At 35.5% G+C, this 24,971-nt stretch overlaps 1 protein-coding gene across 1 annotated transcript; it reads left to right on the top strand.

The window, feature by feature from the left end:
* The first annotated feature begins 1,828 nt into the window (after window positions 1-1,828).
* LOC126377909 (ubiquitin-conjugating enzyme E2 H) lies at window positions 1,829-24,858 on the top strand. Its single transcript, XM_050025965.1, has 5 exons — window positions 1,829-2,033; window positions 10,772-10,848; window positions 16,547-16,714; window positions 18,283-18,411; window positions 19,988-24,858. The coding sequence occupies exons 1-5, from the start codon at window positions 1,981-1,983 to the stop codon at window positions 20,170-20,172; spliced, it is 612 nt and encodes a 203-aa protein (XP_049881922.1). The 5' UTR covers window positions 1,829-1,980; the 3' UTR covers window positions 20,173-24,858.
* Window positions 24,859-24,971: the final 113 nt, after the last annotated feature.

Here is a 24,971-nt window from a genome sequence, read left to right as displayed (position 1 = left end):
CGCTTACACAAATCTATAACATTCATTACATTCTTTATTGGGCGCAGTTCGTATCAACCTGGAGTGTTGGAGTAGGAGTAAATAAGAACAGGAGGTAAAATGAAATATAAATTAGATCGTAAATCTGTTCATTAGCAAGTATTTATTTTACACGTTATTAATTATGTACATTATATTTACAATAAATACAAATTTATTAATTTCTAAACAGTGTCAATTTGTTTAGAAACTGTCTTTGTGACACCCTGTCACATTGACTTTTTTTTTCATTAAGTCGTTTGATCTTGAGGCGTGTCTTGTTCAGCTTTTCTTTTAAATTTTTCATCTCGTCTTCTTGAACTGACTGAAATAAAGTTTAATAATAATGTTAAAATAGTGTATGTACAAAATAATCTATAAAAATAAAAGTAAAATATATCTGATTTAAGTGCATTGTGCAGCTGGTTGAATTATACACTCTATATATGTATATCATGATAAAAATATAAAAAGAAAATTATTTGATATACCTTTTCATGTAAATCCAGTCGACACTTTTGGATTTAATATCTGAAATCAAAGATAATAATCATTTACTTATATAAAACGTGTACAACTCATAATTGTTTAGACATAAAACAACTACAGACTTAGTATATACTAAGTTTATTAAGTACATAATAATATGTAGTTGAATGATAGATAATATAAACGTGTTGTGATAACATGATACAAATATCTTATCTATCTAGCCAGCAGTGAGATGATGCAGGCTAGGCTGAAATTTAAATATAAATTTAAACACCATTTCATCTGTCTGATCTATAATGTTCAATGTAGGAATAGCATCGTCTCGAAGACGTCTCCACTTTGAATTAGGAACACACATAAATGAATCCGCAGTAAAATGTTTCGAGCAAATACGGCTGTACTTATTTGGAATCCAATTTCGTCTATTAATGCGAATTATCCATTCTTTCTCTTTGTTATCGTCTACAGGAAATCTAAAAATTAAAAGTATCGATAATTTTAGTACATCACTATGGACAATCAACATAACCTCAAATCAATTCCGTATTCATCGATGAAACGTATAATATAATGGATATCTCAAATATTTTATGCTACAAATCTATTCAGCAAAACATATTACTTTCCTAAAATTGTTCAGCAGTTCACATTTCACTAGAAAATTACAAAAAACTTACCGATGAAACGACAGAAGTTGTTGGCTATTTTCTTTTCTTCCTGAATGTGAGCTGCAGCCCCATACCACACAAGACATAATGTCACAGAGTCGAGACACTCAATTATTTGATATAAATAAAAGTTTCTTTCCATTTATTTGGAAAAATATTGTTAAATTATCACTTAAAACAATCTGAACACAAGACACTCGTAAACAAAGTTCACGCGACCGTGTCAAATAGTTCGGTAAATATAAGTAAAATCTTCTTATGTATGTTACTATGTATTTGGCCGAATTAAAATGAGTCCAATAGGTCCAAATGACATTTCATGTTGTGACAACCTCGGAAAAAATGAAGCAAAGAGCGAATCATTTGTCCTTTTCTCACTCATAGTTTGTGTCGTAAGCTAGAAGAGAGCCGGTTTATAGTTTCTGAATTCTTATTTTAGCCTTCCTTCTATGCTTTAGTTATTGTTCTGAGCAACTAGCTAACATTGCTTTCTCTTTCTAAAAATGTGCTGGCTCCGATGGTATAAGTACAATATAAGTACGTTTATTCAAACGGAACGTTAGGTCTCTGAAATGATAAAAGTAGCGTTATTAACCGTTATTATAAATATTTCCGTTGGCAGCATTGGATTATTACACATCATCTTCAAAATTTTAGCCTATGGTTCATGTCCATTGTTTTTCTACAATGTTATTTTTCTGACTGTTGGCTGGTGCACGAAAAATTGGTCCCGCTGCGTCGAGTGTTAATTGTGCTAGTGTTCGTGTCCGATATTGTGATTTATTGGAAATAGATCACGAGGATGTCGTCACCGAGCGCTGGGAAACGTCGCATGGACACAGATGTCATCAAACTGTATCCTTTCTTTGTTATCGTCATTACAAAGCACCTACTGCGTTCGAGGGCCACCATGTAAATAAGTGGCCAAAGGGCCATCAGCTGATTGTCACGACCCTCTATAAAATCAATATGGGGTGTGTGTGATGCGATTTTTCTTCATAAAAATGCTTTATTTTCATCCTAGATAACGTTTGTGGTTCGTTTACGGGAGATGCTGATTCCTTTGGCTGTTTATTTGCGTAGAGCTAAAAGTCTTTGTTAGCTGTGTGGGCCTACGTATCTATATATAACACGTAGATTAACACGTACAAGCGCACGGTGTTCTTCCGTGATTGTAATATTTCGTAATTCAAAAGTAGGCCATGGTCCCGATTGCGCATTTTTTTCTCTGTGCGTAACGGCCTTATGCTCTTCGCTTGGATTAGACTATTCTTTGCATAATTAATGTTAATTCCATACATTGTAGGAAACTTGTCCATTTTAGCTAGCAAATGTACTCTAAGCATTGTTCATCATGCCCTATGAATGAGCAATGGGTTGGTTGCATACACATACCCATTGTCAAGAAGGTTTTTACAATGCAGCACACACAAACAACATACCTATTTGTTAGGAAAATTTTATTTTTGTGTAGGTATACCTACCTAGTTGTAAATTTTAAACTCACAAAATAAACTAATTTATCATGATAGTAAGGTCAGAATGAAGTATGAAGTTCATTGTTCTTTTGGTGTTTTGCCAATTATTTACACTGCCCACTTCACATAAATAGAAAAGTTATATAACATAGGTAAATAAAAATAAATCTTTCCTCAAATAATAAGAGTAATTTATCAACAAGTGTGTTTTCAGTAGATAATTGTAGAATTCTACAAGTAAACAATACTTGTAACTATGATTTATTAGCACTAAAAACAACCTTTAGAAAGTACTGAAGTGCTATTGATCATATCTTTGTTATCTTGTTTTTCAATAGCATAAATAAAAGTAAAGCATTGCTAGATTCATAGTAAAAAAACTACCTGAAAGGTAAACCTTAGGTACCTATAATCACTATGTACAAAGTTTTTTTTTAGTAAACACATTTCTAGATTATTTTGTTGACTCATTCAATAATCTACCAAGTAAAACATTACAGGATTAGGTACTATTTATGTGCATAATATTTCAAGATATTTTGAATCAATTTTTTTTTTCAATTGGATATTTTCATAAAAATTTACAATAAAAAAAATCAAAAAACAAACAATGCAACAACCTATTATTATATAATTCATAAATGACTCATGCTGATCCAGCGGGATAGGCTACTGTGACCTTATAAAGATGTATTGTCACCATGGCTCACTTCAAAAATCCTCCTCTAGACCAATCCAATTGATTAGATTCAAGGTCCTTTTGGGACAGAGCTCCATGACATATTGAGCGTTCATTATATGGACCCCTAGTGTCTGGAAAAATGCATTCTTTTGCTTGATTTGTCTTTTTTTTTTCAATTAGATAGGTAAATTGTATTGTCATGTGTTTTCCATTACAATTATATTACAAGCAGTTATCATCATAAATTAGCAGAAGTAGGTATATAGGTATAATGCCATTGTTCCTTGATCAGTGCATTAACATAATGGGGATTGCTAAATAGACAAACTCAACAAAAAGACTTATACGTATATTTACTAGTATGTATAATACTTATTTTTATATTTACTTACCAAGACCACTAAATTCAACTTTATGCATTTGAATTCATGTTTGGATCATAAATAATTGATATCAAGTAGTATTCAGGATTTGTATCTTACCAAGAACATTCCATAAAAAAATACCAAGAAAGTTGTCAGTTACCAAAGTAGTTAATAATAGTTTGAGGAACAATTTACAAATTAGGCACTTAAAAATATTTTAAGGAACACATTTGACACATTTTTTTTATTGTAACAGGATTCCTAAAAGAGTATACTGACAGGCCCTTTGGTCAGTGGAAAAAATTCTAACAAATATATTATTTATAATATTTAAAATAGTGGAGTAGGTAGTAGTCAGTTGTAAATATTAGAACATTTTAACTTTTTTAATAACACAAATAGCTTTCGTATTCAGCACTTAAAAACAAAAAGTGTTGCACTAATTAAAAAGTGCCTTTTTGTTTTATTGGCCTGGCACTTACAGTAACCATGTAATCATTGCAGTCAATGGAAAGGCGAAAAAAACGCACTTTCTAATAATGACGGTGCACAATCTCATGCAGTGTAGTTCAGCTGCACATTGTTTTGCTGTATGCCATCCAATATAATTATTACTGTTCAAATTGTATGCCATTGTAGCCCAGTTGGTAGAACGCTTGCCTCTCACTTTGAGGTCGCAAGTTCGAATCCAGCACAGGCCTAAACCAATGATTGTCGAATTTGTTTTTGAATTTATGTTTGGATCATAAATCATTATCCCGTGCTTAGTGGTGAGGAAACCCACATTCCCGAGATATGCATTTTCGGAGGTATGTGACCTAATCTGTATTGGGCTGGTTTTCCCTTCACGGATTGACAGGCAGTCGCTTCTGTAAAATCGGACTTGTCAAATCTTCAGGTTAAGTAAGCGAACCCTGTGAGAAACGGGATAATGCTAGGAAGATAATGATGTTCAAATTGTATGCCTCAAATTCAGTATAGGAAGGTACTTTATTGCACTAAAATAAAAAGGAAAGAGTTGCAAACGCGTAATGTTTACTAAATGTATGGCGAATTCTTGGCTCCGCCCACTCGATGTATTATTAGGTACCTACATCGCCCCATCCCGATGCATTGTGCCCGATGAAAAGGGACTTCAATGCATTACAGCAAAATAAAACGTTAGGTATTTAGAGAAAAATTGACAAGAAACCTACCTGTACCGTGACCTTTACAAAATACGGAAGTGGTAACGAGCAGTCGGCAACGCAAGTACTAGTGACTAAATAGGTATTGCATCATTTAGCGAGTCTTTTGTTGTAGCAACTTTTGTGGCTTACTGTATTCCGTTAATTAGACAGAATAGTAATAAAATTAGAATAATTTTACACAGTGCGTTATCTATCATAGTAGTGTAGGTAGATATTTCAAAAAAATAATGATACCTATTTGGTAATAGGTATTATATTAGTTAGAGGGCCATATTACAGACAAGTGATTAGTGTAATGTATGAATATTGGCCGTCTAGCCGCGTACAGTCGTATCGATTTGACTGCATTATTCTAGTACATTTCGTACTAATACTAGCCATTCATTAGGTAGGTATCCTTCGCAATACATGCATTTACAACTACCATAGTTTACTTAATTGTACCTATTCACATTTTTTTTTGGTTAGGGGTTTGTATTGTGCGTATTGACAAATATTGTTTTTTGTTTTCTGTAATAGACACTTTTTAATACATTTTTGCGGATGCCCGTGTTGTTCTAGGTATGTTTTATTTAGATTTATAATTCACGACTTAACCCCTTCCAGGGGTAGTGCTACAATTCGTTAGGAAGTAAATTGCAGTTACGCTTGGTGTTGTATTGAAGGCCTGAGATGGTTTAATTCGTCATAGAAAAATTGATTTATTGATAGTTGAAAACTTAATTTATTTATTTATTTAAATAGGTATACCAACAGAACACATAATAATATGTATTGTAAAGTTATAAAATTCAAGCTTTAAGTTATTTTTTTTTGTGTGTACACACGGCATTCACAATTACAACAACAAAAAAATATATTATTATATAAGTATAAATAAATATATGTATAAAACTTAAACAGGAATTCTGTTCTAAATAAAAAACAAAATCTTAACAAAAATAAGAGTTAAAAATGTAACGTATACATATATAACAAATATAAGTCTTTTTAGAACCAAAATAATTAAAATTAACAATTAAATGAGAGTAAGATTATAAGTAGAAAAAAATAATCATCTAACTAGTGTAATAGGTACCTACAAATCTTAATCATCCGTTACGTACCTAACGTAATTTAGATAAAGCATGATGAAATAGTCCACGCTATTATAAAACTATTGCTAACAACCACTTTAATGTTATATAAAATAATTGAAATATGTTTAACGTAAAAAAAAAAACATATAAGCGCTTAAAAGTAGGTATTTTGACACTTTTATTTTATATTTTAACAAGTATAGAGACAGTTCTTTCCGGTGTCTATTTAAACCCAGTGGTCCGCTTTTGATTACATTTCATTCGAAATTTAAGAGCTCGTCTTTGGAGCTCTTTCCAGATTTGTCGGGCCTTTGTATGTTCGAACAACATTACATTACATTTGTTTACAACGTTTTATACCTACGAAAAATAAACCAAAGCTAATAAAATATCTTCTAATTAAGCAGGTTGGGTACCTATTTCTTTACTACAAATAGCAACAAAGAATTACACAATTACAATACACGTAATAGGGTACTTTCCAACTAGTCCAATCAGTTACTTTTTACTAAACGTCAAAACACGAAATTACTATGGAATTTTTACGAAAAAGCAGCCTTAGACGTCATAGAAAAACGTGATAAAATGTCGCAGTTATTATTACATTTTTCATTATTAAAATTCATAAATAAGCCAAATATCTGATCTGTCTTTATTTAGTAATCAGAATTTCATAATTTATCTTTGACCTAGGAATCTACCAATTAAATACCTACGTAGTAGGTAACTCATGGTGATAAAGAACACAGTAATTGTACTATAGGTAGGTACGATAAGGTGCAAAAGTCCAATCAGTTTCTTGCAAAGTAATAAATTAACTGGTTGCGCTTAAGACCTCCTGGTTTATGCAATAGACCAAAGACATCTACAAAGACATAAAGGAGATCATCGGATTTCGGCCCAGAAGTCAAAGTGCCGGCCAAAAAATTATTTTGCTATATTCCGTTAGATCTTATCCATCTGAGCATTTATTACTATGGCACCAAAGCTGTAGGGTCAATATCTTCGGTTTTATTCGAATTAAAAAAACTGTATTTTTCATACATTTTTGGTCAAAATGTAAAGTGCCGGCCAAGTAACAATAATGGTATATATCCTTAGAACTTATCCGTCTGAGCATTTATTACTATGGCACCAAAGCTGTAGGGTCAATATTTTCGGTTTTATTCGAATTAAAAAAACGTGAATTTTCATACATTTTTGGTGAAAATGTGAAGTGCCGGCCAAGAAACAATATTGGTATACTCCATTATAACTTATCTGTTTGACCAATTATTATTAGGGCACCAAACGTCTATGACCATTATTTTGACTTTTGTTGGACTTTACTTATAGTTTCTGTGTGAAAAGTGCCGGTCAGCAAAAAACACATGTCAAAGCTATCGAGAAGATACCTGTAAACATTATTCACTATGACAAAAACGTGTATGACCATTAGTTTGGATTTTGTTGGATTAAAAAAAAATCTTGATTTTTGATTCATTTTGTAAAAAATAAAACATAACAGGCGCTTTATTTAAATGGAATTAAACGTCTATTACCACTATTTTGAACTTAATTCGATTTTTCAAAAATCTAGTGTTTTCATAGATACCTACACTTTGGCGAAAAAAACTTTTATCTGGTTATAATGGAACTATCTTGCTAAAGGCGTAATATAGTCGTCTTTTTGACACATTTTTATAAATTAAAAATAGGTTTGCGTTTACGCTTTAGAAGCTACTTTTTTTAAAGAAAAGTGTGTATACAAGGAAAATACAGTGGGGTGATAGAGGTACTACGTTATTGGCCGAGTAGCACCAGGACATTGTGATCGGCATACATGAAAAGTACAACTGCCCGACTCCTGTCTTCCCTAACAGCTACTTCAGACGTCATACCAAAATACGAGTGTCGTCACTAGATGGCAAGCTTATCTTTGGAGGGTGGTAACCATCTACGGTCATAATAATTCAACCTAAACTTAGGCCGTAACGTTGAGTGGAATGCAAAAACTACAGCCTACGTCATATCTAAGATTAGATAGTATTAATATAGAAGTTCACCTAACAACACACAAAACAAAAACACAAAGTATTTATCTGACCAGCTACTAACACTAACTGACTAACTAGTCATTGGAAAAGCTCTGCTTGTTGTCATTATTAAAATGTATAAAAAAATAAAGATTTTTAAAAAGTCCAATAAAAGCCAAAGTCAAAATAATGGTCAAGAATGTTTTGCGCCAGATTATTAAATGTTCAAAGTTGTATTAAAGGTCCTTTGTAATCCGCCGTATCGCAATTTTTGCCCAAAGCACTTTATTTTTAAACAAAATAAATAAGAAATCAAGATTTTTAAAATAAAATTAAAGCCAAACTAATGATCGTACACGTTTGGTGCTATAGAAAAAATGTTAATAGGCATCTACTCGATACTTTCTACATGGTATTTTTGCTGGTCGGCACTTTTCACATTTGAACTAAAACGTAAATTCCAATAAAAGTCAAAATAATGGTCATAGATGTTTGGTGTCATATTAAAAATATTTAGAAGCAACTATTAGACAGATTCGACGTATTTTTTTCGATTGCCGGCATTTTAACATATTAACCAAAAGGGAAAGTCCAATAAACGTCAAAATAATGGTCATAGAAGTTTGGCGCCATACTAATAAATGTTCTAACGGTCCTTTGTAATACGCCTGTATCCCTTTTTTTCCAAACGGACATAATATTTTTTTTTACAAAATGTATGAAAAATCGTGATTTTTAAAATCCAATTAAAGCCAAACTAATGGTCATACACGTTTGGTGTCATAGTAAAAAATGTTCAGAGCAATCTACTCGAAAGGTTCGACACATTTTTTTTCTCTGGCCGGCACTTTCAAATTTGGGCCGGCCAAAGTATGGAGAGCCGATGATCTCCTTTTATAATTATGACAACTAATGGTTCATAATTTCACCACTGTTTTCTAATGTTCTCACTGGGCTCAGTGACTGAACTTTTGCTCTTTGATTGTACGTCGTACGGCCTATAATGCGTTATTTGGGCCTTGTGGCCTTATCTATTCTGTAATATCTTTCTTCACAGCCGTCTGCGAACCGCAAACCTCAATATCAGTGAAATCCTTGATAAGTAATCTTGTTTCCATTTCCCACAATTCGTACTGTATTCCTATTTCGTTTTTAGGGTTCCGTAGCCTAATGGCAAAAAACGGAACCCTTATAGATTCGTCATGTCTGTCCGTCCGTCCGTATGTCACAGCCACTTTTCTCCGAAACTATAATAGCTATACTGTTGAAACTTGATAAATATGTGTATTCTGTGAACCGCATTAAGATTTGAATAACAAAATAGAATTTGGTGTTGACGATGCTAAGATGTTTCATATTTTTATTTTTATTGATACTTTCCTTTTCAAAAAATAATTTTCTGGCCTCTTTCGTTTAGCTTCGCTTTTAAAAATATATAACGATGTTTCAGAACTCTAGGGAAACCTATAAATAGCTTAAGTTTAGATAATGAGTGTTGTTAAATGTGTTTTTATAATGATGTTGGTTTTCTCAATAAACATAATTTTTTTTTTGTTTTGTTTCTGTTTGACGTTTCTATTGACACAATCGTTGTTTTGCGCATTTCCTGTTTTCGTGTAGGTGTCTGTTGACCACTCTGCTTTCTAATAGCATATCGTAGGTAAATTCCGGTATATTTATGACTTCAAGATGTCGCTCACAACGCGAACGTCATTAGATAATCAAAAATACTTAATAGAAAAACATGTTTATCGTCTGACCTGAATTGTGTTTCTCACATTTATTAATTACGTTTCAGTTTTAAACATACATATATAAACTCATTAACTCACGTCTCTTGCCCGGGGTAAGCAGAGACTAAGGAATTCCATTCTCTTGTTTCGTTCACATCCATCCATCGTTTTCTACACGCACGCCGGGTTAGTTCAATTTTAAAGCGAGTTGGTAATCCAATATTGTCATTAGCTGTTTGTTTTAAAACCAGAATCTTATTCTATTCCATTCCATGGTATATACGAAGAAAGAGAGGCAAGATTTCGCAATCCAGATGTATTATTTCGAAAAGCTTTCGAAAATTTACGCACGACATATCCAAATGTACTTGACGCATCGAGCCGTTCTTGAAAAAAAATAATAATAATAAAAAAGTTTATTTAGGTACAATCTACGACACACATATACATTTACAACATTAAAATATATACACAGTACATTAATTTATTTATTAATTCATTTATTTTTTTATTTATTACATTATATTTATTTTATTTATTTATTATTAAAATCCGTATAGCGTATGTACGGTCACGAATACCAATGTGTATACACTTTAAAACCATGTCACATTAACTTTTTTTGAGAAATTAAACCGTAAGTCTCATTAAATGACAAATATGATAGTGAGACAGGGTCTTAAAGTGGGTACATGATTTTGCTCATGACTGTACCTGAAAGAGCCTTTAGCTTACTCGATCTGTCGTATACATCGAACTGTTTATTCCCTGAACCAGATGCTGCAGGCAGGCGCGAGGCATGTTGCAGGAAACTTTGTTTTTCTAAACATACCTACTTGCGTATTATTTTTAGTAATGTTTTACTATGATATATTGTTTTGTACCGTACTATAAAAAAAAAATCTTTGTGTGCAACCACGAACCCGCAGTGGCGCAGTGTGGTGGCATATTGCCCTGATTGAAGGGAGGCCCGCGCTCAGCAGTGGGACGTAATAGCCTGTTAATGTTTGTGTGTAAAATGCATAAGATTTCCTTAACAGTAGTTCTCCAGCATTGAAAGCAAGCACGAGGTGACGATACTCGGCGGACTAAATGAATTCTGCGTCAAATTCTTCGGCCCGCCCGGCAGTGAGTATATTTCTGACTTTATTTATTTATAGCTCCTCAAATATTTACCTATTTTAGGTATCAACACGCTGTGGGATTAAACTGCTTAAATATTTATAGTAACGTTTGATTCCAGTGTTTCTATTGCAATAGAGGTACACATAATTTCTGATAATGGCCCCGATTCTTGCAGACACCTCCTAATTTTACTTTAAGTTATTACTGTCATTTTCTTATCCGTGGAAAAGTAAAGGGACGGAAGATTGACAGCTCTTAATTTTAGGAAGAATGAGTGAATGAATGAATAACCCGGGCGAATCAAATAGGTATGTCGCTGGTATGCAAACCATTTGACGTGTGCTGTCAACATAATTCTGGCGGGTTATTGGCCAATGTAAAATTTTTAGACGGTTGTTTTAAATGTGTGCTTAAAATTTACGTGTGTTCCATAAATTTTATGCTTGTCGATTACTCCCCTCCCTTTCCTTTTCGGCGGATAAGAAAATGACAGATTAGATGGTGTTTACAGGAATTAACACAATCCCCTGATGTTAGTCACACAATAAATTGTAACTTAAATTTCGAACTAGAAACGTTTCGAAAGACAGTCAAGCTCGCATATTGAGGTATTCTATCGTTGCAACCAATTAACCTACCAGTAGTATTCTGTAGCAACGTTGATCCACTAGACAGGAAAGTCAGAAATAAGTTGGATGGCGGCGTGTGCAATTTCCTATACAGTTGATTTGCATTTTGATAACTCGCAAGCGAATATGTGTTTGATCGAAATAATTCTAGATGTAAAACCAATCTGTGACTTGTGCTGAGTGAGGCCCTTTTATCTCAGGACGTCCACCACCACCTTATGATCCAATGAAACATCCGTCTTGCTTTTTTTGTAATTACTTAGTGGAAATTTGATATGATGTTATGGTCTTTTTTTATGTGTGGCGCCCTTTTATAATAAACTATTTCTATTATATTCTAAAAACGCATTTATAAGCCCACTTTCATATTTTTATTCGAGTAAGTAGTTTGAGTGGTTGATCCTCTAAAGACAATCTCACGACTATATTCCAATTAGGGTAGCCAGAGTTCATCCATCTCAAAATGAACATCGAAAGACATTGTGAAACAGAATTGAAAGAAGTTTAACTGAAATGGATTTAATCTGCCTTATACAATCGGTGCTTCTATGCTGTTAAAACCGACAGAGGGATTGTGTCCTCTAACATGATGAACTAATGTTATGGGCGATAGGCTGATCCCTTATCACCATAAGGTTCATCATATCCAGCTTATGACATCGTATCAACAGTGGCTGCAAGTTGTCTTTGATTACTTGTGGCTCTGCCCACCCCATTAGGGATAACGGGCGTGAGTTTATGTATGTATGTATGTATGTATTACAAAACGAAGACGAAAGAAGTCCCGCGGTCGCGGCGCTAGTGTCTCAGATTATGCATAGAATTAATAATGACTTTTCAATTAGTTCCATTAAAATCCGTGGACTTCTTTGATCGCACAGACTATATTTGAAACCTGGTTAATACCAGGTTTTGACCAGGAGATTTAAGAGAATTCTTTAGTCTACGTCTTGTAATAAGATGGAATTATGTTTATGTATGCCACTAATTGAAGGTGTCATTTCGTCGAAAGGCGTACGTAACGCGAATTTCACGGTTGGACTGGTAACGCATCGCGATGTAGCTCGTAAATATCAATGTTCGTAACTAACTAATAAGCTGTTGATCGAAACTAATGATATTTTAGAAACTTGATAACAGGTGCAAAACAATATTTTTATTTATTATTATTTATTTGTACACAATAAAACAGAAACAAGAAACATACAAAGAAAACAGATAGTACAGGCAAGCTTATCTCCAAAAATATTAAAATTTTACAGCATTTAACAAATATTAGAACAAATAGGAGTAGCTGTGGTTTGGTTTGTTGATGACCCTCAGCGCTCCCCATTTGTCCGGCCAAGTAGTTAATACCATCTGCGGTAAATCTACAATAAGTCACGTCAAAAAAAAGGTTTGTTGATGATTTGTGCTCCTGTCAATCCCGTTACGATACGACCATTATACGGTATATAACCTGTACGATAAGGTGCAAAAGTCCAATCAGTTTCTTGCAAAATAATAAATTATTTAACTGGTTGGTCTTAAGACCTCCTGGTTACATGTCGTTTCTGTAATAGACCAAAAAAAAACTACAAAAACATACATTTTATAATTATGACAACTAATGGTTCATTATTTCACCACTTATGAAATTATTCATCACTGTTTACAAACAATTCGCTGGGCTCAGTGACTGCACTTTTGCTCTTTGATTGTACTTTTACCAAAATATGATTTCCGGAAACTATTCATAGCCACGCCAACAAAAATACAAATTACGGGAACATGAACATAATGAAAATAAACATAGTTTATTAAAGTGTTCGCTACCACGCAACAAAGGGGGTGGAAACTTATGAAAATATCCGTAAATGGCGATAAGTATTGCTGTCGGGTATTCAGACAAAGGCATGCACTGCTAGGGCACTCAACCGTGCCTTCGTCTCGCCTGAAACCCAAATGCAGCCTCCTGAGGGCAATGCACTTACTAGACTAGAGAATTAAATCGATAGAAAAACCTTTACGCCAATGAAAACCGGTACTTTCGCCATTACTAATATTATAAATGCGAAAATAACTCTGTGTGTCTGTTACGCTTTCACGCCAATACTACTAAACCGATTTTGATGAAATCTGGTAAGAAGATAGATTAAACATTGGGAAAGAACATTAGGGTGGATTAAACATGTCGCGCGCGATAACCGAAATCCACTCGCGCAGAGTCGCGGGCGGGTAAAGTAAGTAAAATGTTTATTTTTCATAAAAAAAAAAAACAGAAAATTTTGTTACAATAAAAACCCAATTCCTCGGTTGGTCTGTGGGAGTGGAGTTCGCTTGTTAGTAGCTAGTGAGTTGTTAATTTATCTAAAGTGCAGTTTTACTAACACAGTTGTGTCTAACAGAAAGCTCAAGTGAAGCGTGGGTACTTAATTCATCATGCGACGGATGTATCTGACTAGCCCAGTTGGGAACATAGCCGTGAACTTATGTGGGTAAAAGGCGTAATCTAATCGGACAGAATGTTAGTCCCCTAATTTTTATCCTCACGCTAAATAGGCATTCCTTTGCTTGGCATTATGCATGATAAATGGTTTAAACAAGACTATGTCGACACACAGGAGGATCTCATGGCATGCCATTCATTCTATGGCATACCATAGAATAAGGAATAGTAGTACGTATTGAACGGCAATGCTTCGTTCCCCACCAGCGTCTGAGTTAGGTTTACCTCACCCCCCTCGAACATAGTTTAGATTTGAATCGTATGGTGTCAGACGTCGTTACGTTGAAAGTAATCTTGTTGTAGACAGTCAGGCCCGACAATACGGCACTAGGTGGGATCGGGTATAAGTATATTTACGTATTAAACTTCAGGGGCCCTTGAATTCGTAGTAGAACAACAAAGGGGCAAAGAGGGCTCAAATTATGAGGATTTACCGGGTCCCAACCTCCATAATACAGGTATATTTAGTTGGTATATTTGTACATCTTAAGTTCCTGTATTGTTAACGACTGGGTGTCGGTATTAGTATGCTAGTAAATTGAGATGTGAATTATTTTTGACGACATAAGCTCACAACCATATCCCGATTGGGGTAGTCAATAAACAAGATGAAGTTAGTATCCACACCTCACCAATCAAGTGGCATCCTAACGAACGAGTACTGAGGGTTATGATTCATTCAGACCATGATTCTGAGTTAATATCAAGTGGAATTTTTCGTCGGAAAATTCATGAAAATTTAGTGTTTTTTTTTAATATTTTCAGTTTCCTACTTTTGCGATGGAAAACTCCACTTGATATCAAATCAACTCAGAATCATGGTTTGAATCATTCCTCAATGTTTTCGTTACGGTGTCACCAGCACCCAATAAGTTGCTAACAACTATGAATTTTTTTGTGTTTGAATATTTGATTTTGAAGGCAAATCAACGTATATATTGGAGTCTCAAAGACGTTGGATATCTAAACGTGGCTGCAGAAATCAATAAGCGGGTAATTCGACGCGATGCTTATTACCTCGGCTGTTGCTATTGCCATGTTGCGGTCCCTTATATTGATAACAAGTGGCCGTAGTAATAAAACAAATATACGAGGTAATAAGTCCTTGAAATGAAATATTTAATATACGAAACATGATAGGAAAGACATTTGAGAGCCGCGGCAGCCCAGTTGCAAGAATGCTTGACTGTAACTGTGAGGTTGCGGGTTCGAACCCCAGGGCCTTGTATTTGCGACATGCGTAGTGGTAATGGTCATAAACATAAGGTCCGTGGTTTGTAATGAACATGTCTAAGCTCAGGATTAGAGTTTTACTCCACCAACCCGCATTGGAGCGTACCTATGTTACGTACCTTGCTGACTTCCGCGGATTAATGATAGGCGCATTGTCTAGAGATGTATCGTAACGTTATGTTAATACTAGCGTTACTCGCGACTTCGTTCTCTTGAGACTCTACTATAAAAACTATAGAAGTTTCATACAAACCTTGCCACTCCTAATTACTTATTTATTTAGTTGAATTTCGCAAAGGCTTTTATGATATGTAACGTAATGTTATGTTAATATTAGCATTACCCGCGACTTCGTCCTCTTGAGACTCTACTATAAAACTATTGAAGTTTCATACAAACCTTGCCACTCTTAAATACTTATTTATTTAGTTAAATTTCGCGAAATCACGTCTTAGTGAGCGAGCACCTACGTCTAAAAAAACCCCTATGCAATTTGAGAGTCCTAGCATTGTAGTTTCTGAGATTTCAAGATGAGTGAGTCAGTCAGTCAACGACATTCCTCTTTTATATAACTTATATATTTATTTATCAATGTTCTAGATCTATCGTTACAGGACTATCCCAATACAATAGTTCACTAGAAATATAGATATACTAATCTTAAAGTAGGAACTGTTAATTTAATAATACATTGCAAGTAACATATAAAGTGATCTTTTGGGTAGACTATTGACTGTGACTGCGATCTCGAAGTACATGGTATAAGAAAACCAGGTGTGGCGGACCCAACTAGTTGGCCAGCTAGTTCTGCCCACTTGCAACAGATGGCGCCACATTCAATAATGCAGTCTTAAAGCAGTCCTGAAACGCGTTATCAAAGTTTACACAGCAAGACGCATATAGGTATATAACTTCTAACATAACACCGTAGGATCGACGATCCCTAGTCACACTATCAACTCGTGGCTAGCGGGGTAGATACTATGCTCTGTTCGGTACCCCGAAAACATCCTTTGGCAGCAGCACATCCTCGCCGCCAAACCAGGTATGCTCAATCCTATGACAAGCCGCCATTGCTAGCCCATTGATGACGTTAGTGTTACCATTCAATTGGTATCTCCAACATTCTAAGGACTAATATTAATAACATCCAATACAGAAACTAGTTTTTCAGTTTACGCTTCTTACAACGACTCAGTCTGTCTTCACTTGTTTTTCTTCGACGTCCCAAACGGAACACCCGCCATAACGTTCCTTTTTTTAAAAAAGTAACGTGACGTTCTTTTTTTAAAAATGTAACGTGACGTTCCTTTTTTGAAATTGCCAACACGATGGTGGTGTTATATTCCAGCTCCGTACGAGGGCGGCGTGTGGCGCGTGCGCGTGCACCTGCCAGACCACTACCCGTTCAAGTCGCCGTCCATCGGCTTCATGAACAAGGTGTACCATCCCAACATCGACGAGGTCTCCGGCACCGTCTGCCTGGATGTCATCAACCAGGCCTGGACCGCGCTCTATGGTAAAATTTTTATTGTCCCATAACTCAAAAGAAAAAAATAACCGGCCAAGTGCGATTCGGACTCGCGCACTAAGGGTTCCGTGCCATTATGTATGGGAGCCCCCCTTAAATATTAATTTAATTATTTATTTTTATAATTATAATTATATATATAATTATATAAATATTTTGTAAATATTTCTAGCGTTTATCGGTTTGTAAACGTCGTCTAGTGTTTGGGCTGGTTTTCACTTCGAGGGTTGAAAGGTCAGACAGGCAGTCGCTTCTGTAAAAAACCGTACCTGTCAAATTTTCAGGTTAAGTAGGCGGACCCTGTGAAAAACGGGTTAATGCTAGGGAAATGATGATGATTTCAAACATCTACCTATTGCCGTTATTAATATATGTCGAGCCAAAAACAGCAAAAATATGCACATTTGTTGTAGTGGAGCCACCTTAAATATTTGTTGTTATAGCGGCAACAGAAATACATCATTTGTTAAAATTTCAACTATCTGACTGTCACGGTTCATGAGATACAAGGTATAGGTGTAGGTTTAGGTATTATATGATGACTGAGTGCCTGGTGATAGATGGACGGACGAAGGGACAGCGGAGGTTTTATCCCTTGGGTACGGAACCCTAAAAAGGAACCTTTATACCATCACTTTGTTGTCCTTCTGTCAAGAAAGACCCCTTTCCTCGACAACGCGTACAGGTCTCAAATTAAAATTTAATACTTATGCACCTGAAGAAGAAGACTTATGTCTGTGGTCCCTTGAAGCTGTAAGAAAACTAAGCGTCTAAATCAAGGCAATCCAAAGGAACGGTCATTTGAGCCTTATTTTCTATGGGATACTTCCCATAGACCTAAAATCTTGAAAGTTGGCAAGACGGAAGCAAAAATAGAAAAAATTAATCATAATCATATCATTTATTACAAATCCCGTAAAATCACATTCATCACAACAAACAAATATTTCATTTCTCGTTCAGTTCGTTCTTCAATTTTCATATGGCGTCTTCAGTCTGCACCAAACGTATTTTGGATGGTTGCTCTTAAGACTCAACGAGAGGGCTCAATTTTGCATCTCTTTATAAGTCTTCTTTCTTCTTTATCGTTAATAATGTTATCCTAATTTAGGCTCCAGCCTCTACAATGCCAATATTGAGTAACAACATAGTTATATTATTAAGTACCAATGTAAGTTTGTGGAGGAAATAAAGTTTATTCTTTACAAAAAAGGTTATTGATTATTTAGAAGATATGAATGCATGGGATTAACTGTCTGAGAACTGACATCAGGGGGATAAATTACTCAATTGTATAACAACTTTTTTTTTAAAGAACATCTAAGCCCCTGTGCCGAGGTTTTTCTTGCAGCTTCTTTTCCCCGGCTATACAGCTTGTGAGAAGCTGCAGTAGTTTTAGGCGGATGACACGTTCGTTATGTAAAAATTGACGATTCAAAGTGTAACTATGTTACCTACTGAATAAAGATATTTTTGAATTTGAATTTACTTACTTTTTTAATAATGGGGTGACGTTTAACTAACGAGCTAAAGGTAGTTTGTTGGCACATTTGCAGATCTGTCGAACATCTTCGAGTCGTTCCTGCCGCAGCTGCTGACGTACCCCAACCCCATCGACCCGCTCAACGGCGACGCCGCCGCCATGTACCTGCACAAACCGGAAGAGTACAAGAAGAAAGTCTCAGGTGACTCTAGTTCATAGAACCATACGACACTAAAGCCCATAACGCGGGACGGATGAAATAATTAGATGGGAACTTGCAAGCACTTTTGATACGACGTCTCAGATGGATATGCTGAACTGGGGGTTAAAAATATCACAAGCAATTCATCTAAAAATACAATATTGCTTTCCCCAACTTAGTTTGATTAGAAATGTAGCAACCAAAAATATAAACCTTATATTTACCTAAACGATTATGTCGTCTTACACTGCAAATGTTGTGTGCATCTATAATTGGCTTATGTAACAGTCTAATTCCTATAACTTATTTTATGTGTTTTGTTATATAAGTTGTAGGTGTACCTTTTTTTAATAAATATATAAGCCTATTTTCTCATTGTGATTATCAGAACAGCTCATACAGCGCTTGATTCAATGGTAAGTAGTAACAGGAGCGAATCTGCTAAGTATGCAAAAAGTGTGCGGTGTAATTATCATCTCCCTAGAGTCTCCATCTCCGTTTCTCAAGGGGTCAAGGGGCTACCTAACCTGAAGATTTGAAAGGTCCGCTTTTATAAAGAAGCGGCTGCCTGTCTGACCTTCCACGTAATTCCGAAACTATACAGGGTGTTAGTGACATCGTAACAAAAACTTTAAGGGGTGATTGAGGCCATGATTCTGAGATGATATCAAGTGGAATTTTCCGTCGCAAAAGTATGGAACTGAAAATAATTTAAAAAAACACAAAAATTTTCATGAATATTCAGACTGAAAATTCCACTTGATATCAACTCAGAATCATGGTCTGAACCATCCCCCGCAGTATTCGTTACGGTGTCACTAACACCCATACCTACTTGTATGGCTACCGTATGTACTTGTGCGGGGTGTAAGTGACATCGTAACGAATACTGAGGGGGATGATTCAGCTGATTATTCTGAGTTAATATCAAGTGGAATTTTTCATCGCAAAAGTATAGAATTGAAAATAATTTTAAAAAACTAAAAAAAATCATGAATTTTGCGACGAAAAATTCCACCTGATATTAACTCAGAATCATGGTCTGAATCATCCCCCTGAGTATTCGTTACGATGTCACTAACACCCTATATATATAATTATGATCCAAACATGGATTCAAAAACAAATTTGAATCATTAGCGTAGATTCTTTTCATTAGTGTGATGAGGATCTCGGTGGCGCAGCGGTAAACGCGCTCGGTCTGCGATTGTTGAAGTTAAGCAACTTTCGCAAAGGCCGGTTATAGGATGGGTGACCACAAAAAAAAAGTTTTCATCTCGAGGTCCTCCGTGGTTCGGAAGGCACGTTAAGCCGTTGGTCCCGGCTGCATTAGCAGTCGTTAATAACCACCAATCCGCACTGAGCCCGCGTGGTGGTTTAAGACCCGATCTCCCTATCCATCCATAGGGAAGGCCCGTGCGCCAGCAGTGGGGACGTTAATGGGCTGGTGATGATGATGAGTGTAGATTCGAACCTGGGACCTCACAGTGAGTGTCGTTCTCCCAACTGGGCTATCACGGCTTTTACTTTTTACTTCGCTACAATCATCAACTAATCCATCAATTACCCTTTTCAGATTACGTGCGAAGATTCGCGACAGAAGAAGCGTTGCTAGAAAAGGACGCGATCACAGGCATGGGCGGCGCGCCGGCGTCCTCGGGCACCAAGGCCAGCAACGGCACGGCCAACAACAACGCGAGCGACACCGAGAGCTCCATGAGCGCTTTCAGCGACGACGAGGCGCACGACATGGAGTTATAACGCAAGATAAGTGTAGCCGCTCGCTCGCTCACTGCCCTTATGCTCTCGATTGTCTATGGTCTATACTAGCTTGATCGTTGTCTCTAAAAATCTGTAATGGTTGGTTCTCGTGGCAAACTTACTTTTAACCGACTTCAAAAAGGAGGTTCTCAACGCGTATTTTCAAATCTCTTTCAAGTCTCTTATCAAGTTATCACTTTCAGTTTCATAAATTCAAACTATTGTTGTTTAAAGGTCTTTTCTGTATATTATTTTGTCTATAATTTGCTATCTCATGTATTACGAGAACTGACTACTTGGCACAGAATGATCCATAGTGATACATTCTTGATTTCGAGCTTATTGTGATATCAGAGGGCGTCCTGCTAAGTAGCGGTAGCTCCAGGTAAGTAAAGGTTGAATGGGTTTTCCAAATTTTCTATGGAGTCCCTACTCCGAAATTGTATGCCTCTTATGTGGTCAGAGAAATATTTTATTATGTTCGGACGCCTTCTTAAAGTGCAATATAAATTCAAATTCACTTCGAATGTCGAAGTCTAAATATAACAAACCATAGACAACAGACAACGAAAGCATATAACAGCCAGTTACTATAAATATAACTGTATTATAATACAGCGGTCGTGTTTGCTGCCTGGTGAAGAATATATAAAAATGACAGATTCTATTTTATGGACCACAATTTGCCAATTTTAGAATATTAGTTTAGCGATGAACACTGCTCAGAAAATTAAATTAGGCAGCAAACATGGCCGACATGTGCTTTAAGATCAGAAGTCTATAATTTATGTAAAACTTGCATGGTTATGAAATAATCAATTTAAAATTCGTGTTTTAAGATTAGTCGTCGGTGTGTTGTTGAAATCGTTTATGGGAGAATAGGATCGTTCTATGGCTTGTCTTTGAATAGTCTCTTATGCTTAGAATTAGCAGCAATATGATAAGAGGCAAAAGTGTTCACAATATTTCGGTGTAACTTCGAAATTTGCTCGTTTGGTACTCCCGACTTTAGGAAGGTTCGCATATCGTCATTGAAATACTCTCAACACACAATCTATGAAAGAGGTGTACTTACCCTACTAAATATTGCAAGAAATATGTACATATTTCGCTGTGGTTTCCATGAATTAAAACCTAAATCTTCCAAAAGTCGTATGTACACGCGAGTGTGGTAGTATGATGGTAGTTTGGCTTGGAAAGGAAAGAGATGAAAATTGGTAGGTTACGTATAATGTGCGAACATTTATTAGATTTTAAATAAGTGTACTGTATGCTGACGTAATAAATAATCGGGATTTTAATCGTCTGTAATAAATATTAGCTGGCAAGCCGGCGCGAGCGAGCGAGGTAGCATTTTGTAAATATCTTTAATCTGTCCCCATAGCATTAATCCAACTTAAATCTATCAAATGGCCGCAACGGGCTTCAGTCATCACTTTATATCTCATAGGTATTTAATTATTTTTTATTATAGTGTTAATTTTTAAACGAATGATGTGTCATGTTTTTATGTGTTTTTATCCCCTCTGACTTTGGCTACGGATTTTTTTATGATTTGTTGATGGCAACACTCTGAAAGTTTAGATCGTCTATGCTTCCAGTTAGTTTGTCAACTCGTACATAATTTGTTACATGTTTGGCGATCGATGTACTTCGCCCCGTAAAACTTCAATAATTTTTTGCTAATTCTGATGAAACTTGTATCTCCCGCTGTTGTGTTGTATCTCAAAGTTATTTTCTAATGTCCAAAGACGTTGATTACGTTTATTGAGTAGGTACATCGATCATAGTGAAACCTGGTACACTGTGATTTTATAAGAAACATGTCAATTTATCAATGGGAAAGGGTAGATAGGGGCACCCTTCTTGGTAATACGGCCAGAGGGAACACTGCAGACGTGTTATGTAATATCTTGTCCATTATTTTATTATTATTTTCGCAATTAATTTTCCAATGTCTAGCTTGTATTTTTTTATAATTCGAAATTTGAATTGAATTCTTTCTGTTGGATATCTTCTATCGTGTACAGGTTAGTTTTTGTCTATGCGTGCCCAGTCGGTCTATGAAAGTAGTATTGTATCTCGCAACTTTTGCTAGAATGATGAGGTCTGTTTTGTTGCCCTGAGCCCTGCAGCATTGTTCCCGGCCGTGCCCTGTACTTAGTATAATTGCTTGTTCTGTTTACCGCTTTTAGAAGTTTTATTTTAGCGCAATCAATTTTGTTTCTATGCTTTGTGAAGCCGTCGTTACATCTGTACACGTCAGCGTTTATTTCAGACTCTGTATTTTGTATTATTTTCACGCAATATGTAACAATACGTCACTTGAATCATATGTTAGTACATAACAATGACAAGTTTCATGTTTTTATTGTAAAAGATAAGCAATAACGAAAAAATAAAAAATAACAATTTATGTCGCCAGTGTTTAAACATTGTCTCCAAATGAGGTCTACAGTGTAAACATAGGCATTAAATTGTGATCACTTTTATGTTCCTGCTTTGCTATTATATAATCTGTGAAAAATACAAAATGGCGGCCACTGAAGCACTCTTATAGAAATTCCGTCTCTGGCAGCAAACTGCCACAAAACGTTTATATTAAACTCATTAACTGACTATAAACATAATTATGTTTTGTAATTTGTAAATTGTGTAAATGTTACTGTGCCCTAGCCACAATCAAGGGTGCGTTCGTCTACATTTTTGTAAAGAAAGCAGGAAAGCTTTGTCTGTCTGTCTTAACTTGGCAGGCAGGCTTATTTATTATTGTATGTGATTAAACTATGTAATGTTGAATACAATGTTTTGTGGCTTTTTGCATCGTTCGCATCTCGATGTCTTGACAAGCTAACGCTATGCTAATCCTGCCAAATGGATGTCTTGGCCGACTTTGTAGTGATTTTTATGGGACGCAGTACATCCGCGTATAAAGCTTAGTAATTTGTGACATGTTACCCATTACTTACAATTAGATTTTCACCTTCGGATAATGTAAATGTTCTAATTTCGTAAAGATAGTAAAGAAGTAGTGTTGTGTTTAAATCTGTTAAAACATATCAAGTAATTTTGTTCCCATAAAAGACACTACAACGTCTTAAATCATACAGATCTCTAAGTGACACGTTGCGAAACTCTTAAGTGTTGCAATCGTTTTAATGTAAGTCTAGGTTAAATAGATATAACACGAAAAATATATTAAAATATTATACCCGTAGGTGACTGAAAACGCCCCTCATTGATGTGTCTCAATAACCTTGCTTGTAGCGTTTGAACTATTTTATGACAAATGTCCGAATTTATAGGGAAATCGCAGACACGTCATGTATGTAATTCGGTATGTAAGGGAAAAAGAAGTTACGCTAATTCTAAAACAGTTTCGAGATGTCGTCCTAATTAGCTTCATTTCTCTAAAGGTACTATGTCTACCCGAATTGTCGATTTCAATTGCCGTTTAAATTAAATAAAGTCGAATATAATCTGTGGTCATCACTAGGGTAAGGTGTCCTACGAGTGAGCGGTTAGCAAACTTAATGAAATAACTTTAATAATAATGAGGATCATTAACCCCCATCTAACCCTGTCAGGGTTGCTGAGGTTGGTAATCCACCTCACAACCCACACGATAGAAGACCCCCATAAAAACATAAACATACATAAACTGCCTATATATGTCCCACTGCTGGGCACAGGCCTCCCCTCAATCAACCGGAGGGGGTTTTAGAAGGATAAACTATACAAAATTAAAGAAATGAAAAATTACCAAAATGTTATTTGTATCTATCTTGTTGGGTCTGAGTACTCTTATGAACCGCCCATAGTTTGAAAATGTTAATAACAGCCTACTTCAGGAGATATCTTTTTAAAAATATGAAAAATAAAATAAGAACTGCATGTAAAAAAAAATATTCCAATTACTTTTTTTAAATAGTATGCTTCATTTAAAGAATTTAAAAAAATAGCTTCATAAATACCTTACATACCCAATAGCTAGATGCGGTTTCAGTCACCTGGATAAAACATATTATGTATCTTTGAAATGATAACTCAGCCATAATAATATATTTTGGTATATAAGGAATAACGAGTTTAAATTCTTAGTTGTATATTATGGAAGTTGGGTCGGCAGGTGTCTGTTCAGTGGGTAGACCCCATACGTAGTGTATCGTTCAGTGTCACCCAGCTTGTTTCGGATAGCACTTCAATCGTTAGTTTTATTCAAATCGCTGTGGTATTGATGTTTAGACTTACGACTCAATATGGGCGTAGGTTTTTAAGTGTTTATCACGTACTTATTATACATTTATCCTTCTAATAGCTTTAATTTTAAAATTCTAAACTATATTCTTAGAAAATATACAAATGAAAAATGAAGTACACATCTTATTTTGCTTTTCCAAATCAGACTTAATGTTAAGACAAGATTTATTCACACTTAAAAACCTTTGCTCGGAACAACCGCGGTGCGGCTGCCGTGCGGGGCGGGTAGGGGCGCGGAGCAAAGTCGCGGTTGTTAGTTAGAGGTTGAACTAACGACATTGTGGCAGTAGGAGGTTGAACTAACTATAGTGTTAGCAGCAGCGGGCCACCCCCGCAGAATCGGTTATTTACATACACGTGACAAAGTTTATATTATTCTATTTTTATTTCATTACATGTAATAAACTTACGTTATTTTTAAACTAACTTGTGTTTTACTTAGTCCTTGTGCATTTTAGCGATCTTTTTTTGTACCCGATATATCATGAAAACTACGCAACCCTATCATAACTGAGTTGCTTAAAGTAGCGGTGTTTTAA

Source organism: Pectinophora gossypiella, chromosome 24 (assembly GCF_024362695.1).
Source record: "Pectinophora gossypiella chromosome 24, ilPecGoss1.1, whole genome shotgun sequence".
In the NCBI taxonomy this organism is placed as follows: domain Eukaryota; kingdom Metazoa; phylum Arthropoda; class Insecta; order Lepidoptera; family Gelechiidae; genus Pectinophora; species Pectinophora gossypiella.
Note: the sequence above shows the minus strand (reverse complement) of the source record. Positions and strands in the feature narration are given on the sequence as shown.

Coding starts and splice junctions, on each gene's coding strand:
- LOC126377909 (XM_050025965.1), top strand. CDS start 1,981: ATGTCGTCACCGAGCGCTGGGAAACGTCGCATGGACACAGATGTCATC. Junction 10,849..16,546: donor ATTCTTCGGCCCGCCCGGCA/GTGAGTATATTT, acceptor GTTATATTCCAG/CTCCGTACGAGGGCGGCGTG. Junction 16,715..18,282: donor GGCCTGGACCGCGCTCTATG/GTAAAATTTTTA, acceptor GCACATTTGCAG/ATCTGTCGAACATCTTCGAG.